The sequence below is a fragment of the Nymphaea colorata genome, chromosome 11 (genome assembly GCF_008831285.2).
Source record: "Nymphaea colorata isolate Beijing-Zhang1983 chromosome 11, ASM883128v2, whole genome shotgun sequence".
Classification (NCBI taxonomy): domain Eukaryota; kingdom Viridiplantae; phylum Streptophyta; class Magnoliopsida; order Nymphaeales; family Nymphaeaceae; genus Nymphaea; species Nymphaea colorata.
Genome location: NC_045148.1, coordinates 9,715,232 through 9,726,430, shown reverse-complemented (window position 1 = coordinate 9,726,430; position 11,199 = coordinate 9,715,232). Strand labels below are relative to the sequence as shown.

At 39.5% G+C, this 11,199-nt stretch overlaps 2 protein-coding genes across 4 annotated transcripts; one reads left to right on the top strand and one right to left on the bottom strand.

The window, feature by feature from the left end:
* Positions 1-304: 304 nt before the first annotated feature.
* On the top strand, positions 305-2,719 carry LOC116264402 (gibberellin 2-beta-dioxygenase 1-like). Its single transcript, XM_031644593.2, has 3 exons — positions 305-981; positions 1,079-1,424; positions 1,523-2,719. The coding sequence occupies exons 1-3, from the start codon at positions 587-589 to the stop codon at positions 1,784-1,786; spliced, it is 1,005 nt and encodes a 334-aa protein (XP_031500453.1). The 5' UTR covers positions 305-586; the 3' UTR covers positions 1,787-2,719.
* A 4,750-nt stretch (positions 2,720-7,469) lies between these two features.
* Positions 7,470-10,000, bottom strand: LOC116264403 (50S ribosomal protein L12, chloroplastic-like). Of its 3 annotated transcripts, none has more exons than XM_031644594.2 (2): positions 9,268-10,000; positions 7,470-7,713 (listed from the first exon to the last, which is right to left on the bottom strand). In XM_031644594.2, the coding sequence occupies exon 1, from the start codon at positions 9,876-9,878 to the stop codon at positions 9,309-9,311; it is 570 nt and encodes a 189-aa protein (XP_031500454.1). In that variant the 5' UTR covers positions 9,879-10,000; the 3' UTR covers positions 7,470-7,713; positions 9,268-9,308. The 3 variants fall into 3 exon arrangements, with proteins under 3 accessions (XP_031500454.1, XP_031500455.1, XP_031500456.1); XM_031644595.2 differs by having other exon boundaries at positions 7,470-7,709; XM_031644596.2 differs by lacking the exon at positions 7,470-7,713 and adding an exon at positions 8,651-9,140.
* Between the last annotated feature and the right edge of the window lie 1,199 nt (positions 10,001-11,199).

The following is an 11,199-nucleotide window of genomic DNA, read 5'->3' as shown; positions in this document are numbered from 1 at the left end:
ATCCAGTGGTTTTGGAGTTCAGGCAAAGAAGTATATGCCTTTCATAATTTTCAAAGGAAACATCATCCTTTTTATCCTTGGACGGGAAAGGAAGACTGAAAAGATGTCACATATCTTTTATTATATATTAGACTTTGGTCCACTAAGTAAAGCCTACTTTGGTTTCGGGAAAGCAGGCCACTTCAAAATGTAACATGACATTCTTACTGATATAGAAGTGTCCCAATCAATTTATGATATAATAAAATAAGCAAAGAATATCTTTTGCAGAGCTGTAAAATTCTGATACTGTTATGACCTCCTTCACCAGACATAAAGCGCACTCAAGCTTTCCCTCAAACGCCTGCCAAGTCCTTCCCTTTTCGTTTCCCTCATCTTTCTTTTCCCTTTTTAAGCTTCATCGTCCGGCATATTGCTTCAAGGCCTTTCTGACCTCATTCTCCTGCTGCACTTGAGGCCACCCAAATCTCTCGAAGCAATCTCAGTTGCAGGATCTCTGAAACCTATATCAGGAGCTGAAAGATCTTCAAAACCAATCTCCAAAACTGCCACTTTTCTTAACAGAGACTTGAATCTTTGAGAAAGTATGGTGGTATTATCAAATCCGGTACTAGACCATCTGCCACTGACAAAGAACCAGAAGCCAACCAACTCTATGTCTCTCCCCATTATAGACCTCTCCATGTCAGATAGTAATACTATGATACTGAAGGCATGTGAAGAATTTGGTTTCTTCAGAGCCATCAACCATGGCATCCCGAAGGAGCTCATATCAAGGTTGGAGGAGGAAACAGCTAAGTTCTTTTCACTCCCCTTGTCCGAGAAGGAAAAAGCAGGCCCTGCTAAACCATTTGGTTATGGCAACAGAAGAATAGGGCCTAATGGGGACGTTGGCTGGCTTGAGTACCTTCTCTTGCAAGCCCATCCTCAATTCATTTCCCAGTTTTCGTTGCACGTTTCTAAGAAAACAAGTTCTTTCTGGTATGACACTGAGATTTGGGATGGCTTCTTGTTACTCATTTTTGGTGGCATGACATTCGCTTATGTTCTCATTTGGCTTCTGTTTCTTGCTTTACAGTGAGGCAATCAATGCATACACATTTGCAGTAAGGGGTTTGGCTTGTCAAATACTTGAACAGATAGCAGAGGAATTGAAAATTGAACCAAGGAATACCTTCAGCCAGTACTTGATGGACAAACAGAGTGACTCTGTTTTCAGGCTGAATCATTACCCACCATGTCCAGCTTTGGTAGATCTGAAGTACAAGCTGATTGGTTTTGGGGAGCACACTGATCCACAGATACTAACAGTCTTGAGATCAAACAACACAGCTGGTCTAGAGATATGCTTGAGAGATGGCAGTTGGCTTCCTGTCCCTCCCGACCCTAATTCAGTTATCGTCAATGTTGGTGATGCCATGCAGGTAGAAATACAGTTTTCATGAGAATAGCATCCCAACCTGATGAACTTTAATTTTGTTTGTTTCCTGGCATTCAATATTTCTGTTTTTCTGGATTGCAGGCTCTTACAAATGGAAAGTTCAGGAGCGTGAAGCACAGAGTTGTGGCTAATAGCAAGAAGTCTAGACTGTCGATGATTTATTTTGGCGCCCCCTCCCTGACTGCAAAGGTGGCACCATTGCCGTTGTTCTTAAGAGGAGAAAAGGCTATATATCAAACGTTTACTTGGTATGAATACAAGAAAGCTGCTTATGCATCAAGGTTATCAGACAATAGGCTTGATTTATTTAGAACAGAAGAGAAAGAAGCAGGTGACACAGCATAAAGTTCTACAATGCATATTTTTGTTCCTCACCTTTCTTATCTTCATTTCCTTTTTTCGTGCATCTTTTTGGGGATGAAGGATATCGTTGTTCTAATGGTAAAACACTTGCCTAAAAAGGACAAGGAAAAGTAGTTATTATGTTTCTCAGGAAAATGTATCTAGCATCTCAATAATGAGATTTTAATATTCTTTTATTGCTTGTGGGGTTTTTTTTTTAAAAAAAAAAATTCGGTTGGGTCCGAGGGAGGCACATCAAGCATCAGCTTGTTTTCTTTTTATTTCTTAGAGGGATACTGTGATCACGTATCTGGACCCTGACCAGAAGCAGCAGATAACCTGGAAATTTTATTAAATTCAGTAAATGCTCTGAATTCTCTTCTGACTTGATGCAATCGAGAAGCGCCATCCCTATGATGATGGGAACCAAAATCATCTTTGCAGAAGATCACCTGAAGAGCCATTGATTGAAATAACCTGCTTCTCTCAGCAGCATAAGGTCTTGAGTGTCTTCAATTGGAGGAACCTGTTTTCATGCTCCCACAAAGCGGAAACTTTTCCCTTAAACTTTGGCAGAAGAAATGCCCACCTCATGGCTGGAAGGCATTGAGATGAAGCACCAGAACGAGAAGAATCCAATTCACTACTCTGCTGATCTGCCCATTTTATTGGAAGGCGAAGGTGTAAACGCAAGTTGCCCGGTAACAGAATTAAATTTGTTTTTCTGGATTGCCTGTAATATTCTTCATAAAGGATGACAGAGTGCCCCTGATCCCGAATCCATTTGATCCTGCTTCTCCCACCCACAACAAAGGAAAGGAAAAGGTGTGAATTTGGAAGCATTCTTGAGAAGTGAGAGCTCACGGACTAAATTCCCACTTTGAATTTGTTCTTTTCATTAAAGTTTTAGAAGCGTTAGTGGTCTATTTCTTGTCATCAAGGCCCAGTTTTTGTCATCAATAGTTGCTGTCCTTTGTTACTGCTGCTGCAGCATTTTTCTTTTTCTTGCTTCAGAATCGTAAGCACAGGTGTTCATGAAACGCAGGCAAGGGGACCATCCTTTCCTTCAGTCAAAACTAGGGTTCCAGATCAACTGTTCCACCATAATCATCAGATCAACAGATATAAAGACAAAACATGGACATGCGCTCATCGATTTCATACCCAATTTATCATCTTTCCGCATTTACTCGTCTGGACTTCCTTCCACCCAATTTTTTAGCAGCTCTTCTGCTCCCTGATTATCTCTCTCTCTCTCTCTCTCTCTCTCTCTCTCTCTCTCTCTCTCTCTCTCTCTCTCGCAGCCTTGCTTGCTTATATTTGCATTCATTCATGACATTTTCATATTATAACACATGAGCCGCTTCATGGGTAACATCGATCACTTCATTAATCAGTTACTTCTTTGGCGTGGATGCTTCCTCTAAGTTCCGAAGTTACTGTAACTGCATCAAACTTGGTCTAACCCAGAGGAAAGGATGCCAAAGTGATATGCTCGGACACCATTATCCTGCATAAGTGATAAGCCCCACAGTTTACACTACAGATTGAAGACCTGGACATAATGAACTAAGAAGACCAGTGCGCTTATGATACATGTTTAGTAAAACACGCCGGATCTTCAATGGCTCATTGTTTGAAGTCTTACATTTACAAGCTTGCAGATTGCACGCCATGCGTATTCCCTGCTCCACACGCAGTGTGCTGCAAAACCAGGAACCCTCGAAACAATGTGTGCAACTGGATTTTCTCTCATGAATCAGCATTATGGGAAGAGGCGAATGCACGTTACCGCTTTGCTGCTGCAACTTGTGCAGTTAGTGCCAGCCCCCAACCCCCAATTTGTCAACTTGATTGCAATGTACAATTGGAGAACGGAAATAATGAATGCTTTTAATGATCAAACTGAAAACTGACGGTTGCTTGCAGAGATGTGGGGTCCGAATCTAAATAATGGGAGGCCTATCTAGGAGGAGATCGTGTTCTGAGAAAAACATGGCTGCTGCAAAGGCCAGGTAGCGCAGAAGCAGAGAGCATCTTATCTGCGAGTTCTTGAAGCAAGAGGGCACGGAGACGAACAGTTAACCCGTCTTCACTTTTGAAATTGTGGGGCCAAATGGGATCCAATTGCCGAGTAGAGATTAGGTTGGCCCCAGCAGCTAATCGCTCATATCTGCTTAGATAACATTCATCAAAGTGGCCAATTATCAATAACAGGAGACAGAGAGAGAAGGTCCAATTGTCCACGCCCCAGTCATGATTTAAAAAATATTGGGAATCCACCTTTTAAATAACATTCATCAAAGTGGCCAATTATCAATAACAGGAGACAGAGCCCCAGTTACGATTTTAAAAAATAATGGAAATCCACCTTTCATATGATTGAGAGATTCAAAACACCTTTCCAGCCGGGATACACGTCTCTCTCTCTCTCTCTCTCTCTCTCTCTCTCTCTCTCTAAGAATCTACCTACATTAAGTAAATATTTGGCAAAAGACAGTCATCAGCCGGATACGCATCTTCTCTCTCTCTCTCTCTCTCTCTCTCTCTCTCTCTCTATATATATATATATATATATATATATATATATAAATAAAAGAATCTACCTACATTAAACAAAAAGACAGTCATCAGCCGGGATGCGCATAATTCTCTCTCTCTCTCTCTCTCTCTCTCTCTCTCTCTCTCTATATATATATATATATATATATATATATATATATATATATATATATATATATATATATATATATATATATATATATATATATATGGATAATTACAAGAATCTGCCTACATTAAACAAATATTTGGCAAAAGACAGTCATAGCTAATTACGTTATCAATATATAAAGACATTTTCTCTCCCGTGTTTTTTTACTGTTTGCTTAGGGGTGCTTGTGAGATAAAGCTTTATTTTTCCCTCTTCAAGTAGCTCCTGTATTTAGACAGCCCCACTTTTTTTTTGTCAGTTGATTCGTTGGCCAATAAAGAAAAGCCAAATCCCTGGATATGCCCTACTTTCATTTTCATTTTCAGGCTACGTGGAGAAGAATAAAGGGAGGAAAAAGCGTTCCGAAGCTTGGCAATTAACTGTTCACCATGCATATTCAAGTTACTTTTTTTGCAGAACTAACAGTACACACCAACTCCAAATGTCCAACTCCAAATGTCCAAAGGTGTGAGGCTAAAAAAGAAAATCCCAAGCTTTTAATTTCTAGATCCATGATGAGGGATGATAACTGAGAAGCCGAACCCTCCCACTCAGGGGCGAAACCAGAATTTTTTTTAGGGGTGGGCCAAACGGTCCGCAGGTCGGGCCAAGGGAAGCGACAAGTCAGCTCAAGAGGAGCGACGGGTCGAGCCAAACTAAAAGAAATTAATTTTTTCAATATAAAAAAAGAAATCCTGTACTCACCCGAACCATGGCCTCCGCCCCCACTACCCCTCTCATTCAAATGCCAGCTATAGGGTCTGAGTGGACAACTTTTGAGATCATTTACAGTCCAGGAAAGTAGCAAATACATATATTGGAATCAAATAGCGGCTGTTTATACACTGCTGACTAGTTATGCTACATCCCATATAGATATTTCTAGATCCATGGGGGAGCTAGATTTTCAAGTTAGGAAGGACACCCATATATATAATTTAATTTGAGAAGAAATATAAAAGTGATTTACATTAAATTTTAAATAAATATTTTGGCGAGTAAGAAGGGCCCCACTTGAATCGCAAGAAAAACCAGACTTCTAAAATTTGTGATAAAAAGTGTTTTAAACAAAATGTGAACCTCTTAATGTGTTTATAAACTAAATCATGCTTTATTTCAAGTTATTTTTGCAAAAAAAAAAATATTTTTTCTATTATCAAAATTTTGATGGTATAAGAGCTGTTCATTTTTGGATTATTAATAAAAGAGGCCATGAGATGGGGGAGTGGCTGTACTAGACCCTGCCGGATTTCTGCAATACAGACGAAGGAGACAGATCATGTGATCTGCCACACCAGGTTTTAAGAGGGACAAGATCTCTGCCGCCCATTTTCTACTTTAGATTATTGCTTTTAGTGATACGGGTCACTCATCGCATACAGTCCGGAATGGTTGGCAGGACCAAACTAATGGTGACGGCGATGTCATTTAGCGTATGAGCAGGCGCCTGATTAAACACTTCCAACAGTTGAAACCATGACGGAAATATTATCATATCTAACCTCTGGGCGAAACAGATCATGGTATTTTGAAGAAAATTGGTAATATTCGACAGAGAGAGTGTCATCGTCATAGCATACACAATGATCTTCAAGTCGTACGATTTGCAGAGATGACAACCGCACACTTGAAGCAACTCAACCAAGATCAATAAAACAGTGTGACTAATGATCTCCTGGAAAGCATGATTAGGGAAAATGGGGATACGGTTTCTGGGTATTTACCTTGAACTATCGTATCCAATGGCAAACTTTGAAGAGATGATGAGGGTCGTCAACGACATCCAAATTCGTTTCAGTTTAGTTGGTACATATACAGATTAGTGGCATGAGATCAACATTGCAGACTTCATGTCTGTTTGGGATGTGAAACATGTACACAATCGAAATGCATTCTAATGGCTTGTTGTAATCAAAATGTAGAGCATGAGTTCAGGAGATTGATGATAAGAATATTGACTATGGAACAGTTGGGTGGCAGGCTGTAATCAATATGCAGAAACAGACGGCATCGTAAAACTTTTTTCAGCTATCTACACTGTTTTAAGAGTTTGTCATAAGCAATTGTTGACATTTGAGAAACCTCCTTTTTTTTCCAAGTTCTATTCTTTCAAAACGACATGGTTTACACTAAAAAGTTCACAGAAAACAAATGGTGGTTTCTCTCAATTCCTGGAGTACTCCAAAAGGAAAAATGCATAAGCATTTGGCTCACAGAGTATCCGTCCTCATTATGAAGACTCTCACGAAGGAGTGGAGACATCTGCAGAGAATCATAACTGCTCTTGCTCTTATTTATCGTCCAAATTCTCTTTCAAATCAATAGCTACCGCCCTTGTCCATTAATCCTGCTGCAACGGGGAATTAACAAAAAGCAACAGTTTTTTATTTAATCCAACTGTTATTGAAAAATGAAACGCACAATGGTTATAATCCCAACGGTCACTGTTTCCTCGCCTTCTCTTTATGCTCACTCATCAAACTCTCACAAACTTTTCTATTCATTCTTTTCTGGTTTATCAAACATGCCTTGAATTTAGAAATAGGAGAAATTTTTCCTCTTCTACCCTTTCCCAGGGGGGCTTTCTCTGGAAATCTTTCTTCTCAAAAACTAGAAGTGCAATCAAACACTACTCTAAAGAGACAAAGAAGAATGAAAGTATATTGAGATGAGTTCAATTGAAGTTAGAATTAGGATTGCACTTAGAATTGGACTAGTCATGGCCGCCTTCTCTTAAGACGACCTACATGCATATAGAACAAGATATTCAAGTTCCTGATGGCAAGTCATGGACAAAATTTTGGAGGGAAAGAGTCAGAACAAAGATTACTGTTCGAACCAATGGTCTCAAACCTAAATATAGAATTTTAGCAGTATACAGAAGCAGCATAATATTAACGGGTTTAGGGTTTCAAGTTTCCAGAAATCGGTGATGATAGTGAGATGACATAAATCTGGTCGGGACAAAAGTCGTGAAAAATTTTGCTTTATTTCATTTACTAACAGAAAAAAGATTGAAGGAAAAAAAATCTTCACTTAATTTACCAGAAGTGCTCTTCTACATGACATTAATTACTAGACAACAAGCTTGAAGATCTAAAAGCGAACAAAAGACCCAGAATCATGTCTGGCAGCAAGAAGGATTGCAAGTAATCTGAAGTGAATGAAGGGCCTGCATTGCAGCAGTTGTTGAGCTCCAACAGCACCTACCTACTGGCTAAAAGCAACAAACAGGTTTTAAGTCAGATAAGAAATCAGATATGGTGATGAATAAAGGAAGGAACTATAAAAATTAAAACCACGAGAATGTATTGCAGTAAAGTGGTCTTCGATCATGCGAGTCTCCAAGCAGAAAAGAGGAAAATCAGATCAAGGCACGAGGTTATTCTGTATCAACGACCATTTAAGGGTATCATGTCTTGTTTTATGTCAAGATGCCCCCAGATCCATGAACGTTTAAATTCAACAAGAAAGGGACAATGAGGGTGCAGATGCAGTAATGCATCCTATAAATGACTTTTCTGTCAACTTCTGAAAGTCAATGGACAAGACAAAGAAAAAATGATTAAATAAATTGTCTAGCAACGACCTTCTCAGAAGCCCAACGGGTGAAGAAACAGCACTTTTGCTTCTGTATATAACAAAAAACTGATGTCAAAATTGGACAGTCTACGATTAGTTTTATAAATAATCTGATGTTCACTTGTTCAGAGATGGGCCAAGCTATCATTTGGTGCGACTTTTAGATTGGACCTGTTTACTCATTTCAAGAACCTAATGGGGTTATAGATATGTAGAATGAGTGGATGAGGAGGAGTGAGAAGCCTTATAGCAGAAAACGAGGAATGTTTTCCATGAATCAGGGAGGAGATTACAAACTTACACCAAACTGCGCAAAATTAAGTCAAATCTTTTGTCTAATTTGAACAAAATTCAAACTGTGATCCTGATAAAAAGTCTAAGCTAGGGTGATTTAATTGTTGATACATTCGATGTGATATTAAAGATGCCTGGCAACTTACCGTGATTTACAGTTGATATTAACATCTGGGATTTATAGCCACATCTATTATGTTACTTGCAGAAGCTGCAGCAGAAAAGTTCGGATTCTCCGTGATAATTGTCAACGGAGAACAGTTAGGCGATTGGAAAAGTGTTTCAAATATGGCAGACTGATGGAAGCTCGGTATCAAATTATTATCAATAGATTATACCTAGAAGAGATAAATAAGTGTACTTAGGACTTCAGCCACTTCGAGATATCCGTTGATAAAATACACCATGGGTGGGACGATAACCAAGCTGAAACCAGTTTCAAAGCTAACAAATTGGGTCACCATTGATAAATTCCCAATAGCCACATAAAATTTCTGAATTCGTTTGTTAGAGTATGAGACCGATATCAAATGACAACAAAATTTTGTTTAACAATAATAGCAAGATTTCATCAGTCTCTCCAAGACAGAGAGAGTATCGCACAAAGGATGTCCAGATATCGTACATAAGGGACCGCCTGGAAAGCCCAATAAATGTAAAAGGAAAATCAAACATCTATAAGAGAAACAGGAATGCGGTAAAGCAATAGAATTTTCATGAGAATCATCACCATCATGTGGAATTGATACATTCAACAAGGAATTGGTCCTGCATAATCCAACTAACCGTTCAAATTCATAGGAAAATGACTGTATTTTGAGTTTCTAACAGAAAGTATAGTGGCATAATACACACAAGACGAAGAAAGGACTAGAAGGGGAAGAGAATTAATTACCTTGTCGCTGATACAGAATTGGGCTTAACTAACAGAAAGCTCTAGACAATGGAGACTTTCGCCCCCACCTCTTCAAGCTTCTTTTTTGCATCCTCGGCCTCCTCCTTCGAGATTCCTTCCCTAAATTTCTTCGGTAGTCCTTCAATGAGGTCCTTGGCCTCCTTAAGCGCCAGGTTCGTTAGCGCCCTCACCACCTTAATCGTTGCTATCCTAGCATTGCTCGGGACGTCCTCAATCACCACGTCAAACTCCGTCTTCTCCTCGACAGCAGGAGCCGCCTCCGCTGCCCCAGCCGCTCCAGGGGCAACTCCGACGGCAGCAGGAGCAAAAGCAGCGGGAGAGACGCCGAGCTCCTCCTGCAGGTAGTCCGACAGGGACCGAGCCTCCTCCAGGGTTAGAAGCTTGATCTCCTGGCCCAGTTTCTCGATTTTCTCGGAGAGCGCGATTGCGCAAACTGGAGTAATGGCGCCAGAGCTCCGCCGACTGGTAATGGAGGACCCGGGGAGACCACCTCCAAATCCAAGCCTCCGAGAGGGAGAAAGTGCTCGGGAATTCAGTGAAGATGGGGATGAGAGCGAGAGGAAAGTGTTTGTAGAGAGCGAAACCGCCATTATGGATAGAATTATACGGCTTCCTGCCTCCCGTAAGATGGAGTTGCAGAGAGAGAGAGAGAGAGCGGGTGAGAATGGAGGAGCTGGAGAGAGGATGGAGGGTTTCGGATAAGAGAGGGAAGGCGGGAGCGATCTTACCGTTTCGCTTATATGGGAGGTGTACAAACGGGTCGAGTCTTTTCCATCTCGAGACGTATTGGAACCATATGGATCCGAATCAGATTCGTCAAAAGTACAGATCTGGATCTGGATTCTTCCATCAGAAATGGTTATTGCGAGGTTTGGATCTGATGCCGTTTTAGACTGAACGAAACGTGGATATGAAGGAATTGGACCCTTTTTAGCTATTGGATTTGATTAATTTAACTATTCAACGCAACGTTGTGTAGTTGGTCTGCTTACCGATACGGTGTGTCGATACGTATCAGCCCGTGTCGGATTACCTTTCCATTTTCTGAATTTGCAAAATAATTTAAAATAACATAGATCGACTCAAAAAATAGAAAAAAACTAAAAACTTCTATTAGCCTTGTGCCATATTGGCAACTGATACTTATCGGCCGATCCGCTCTGAAACGGAGTCACTTTCTTAACACCGATTCAAGTGTTCTCCGTTGATGGATGTTCAAAATAAGATATAATAGATCTGCTTCACATTTGCAAGACAAACTATCCCAAAAAACTTATTTTTTTGACAAAAAGGTCGATTATTTTATCGTTATTAGCAATTTAAAAAAAATACTATAGACTTATTTTCGCTTTGTTAATGATTTTTCTCATTGTTGCTTACAAGGTAACTTAGCCGTCAATATATAAAACCTAAATAAAGTAATCAGGGAATAGGAATATAAGAGGCTGTTTGATGGCCTGAAAATCTGGAATTGGAAATATATTTTTGAAAATATATTTTTTAAAAAAAATGAATGGGAAAAATCTTTTTTATTCTTATTTTAATGTGTGTGTGATGACTAAGAAATATATTTTTAACAATATATTTCTAAGTTTGATGATAAAAAAATATAACATATCAATGCCTAAGTAGCTTAAAATTTGTAAACATATTAATGCCGAAGTACCTTAGAATGTGGATACGATTAAACATGCAAGCTCCAAAACGAAACTTGCTTGTCTCGTTTCCCACACACGCACGCTCCTATTATAAAGTGTGCTTCATGGGTTTAATCACACAAATGAACTCGGATTTCCTTAAAAAGTAGGATTTCAAAAAAATCAGATTAGTATATTAGAATATTTCACGAGCCGTTAAACATAATACAGCTAACTTTTATGATCTAAATATGATTCAAACGTAAGCTGTTTA

Coding starts and splice junctions, on each gene's coding strand:
- LOC116264402 (XM_031644593.2), top strand. CDS start 587: ATGGTGGTATTATCAAATCCGGTACTAGACCATCTGCCACTGACAAAG. Junction 982..1,078: donor AAGAAAACAAGTTCTTTCTG/GTATGACACTGA, acceptor CTTGCTTTACAG/TGAGGCAATCAATGCATACA. Junction 1,425..1,522: donor ATGTTGGTGATGCCATGCAG/GTAGAAATACAG, acceptor TCTGGATTGCAG/GCTCTTACAAATGGAAAGTT.
- LOC116264403 (XM_031644594.2), bottom strand. CDS start 9,878: ATGGCGGTTTCGCTCTCTACAAACACTTTCCTCTCGCTCTCATCCCCA.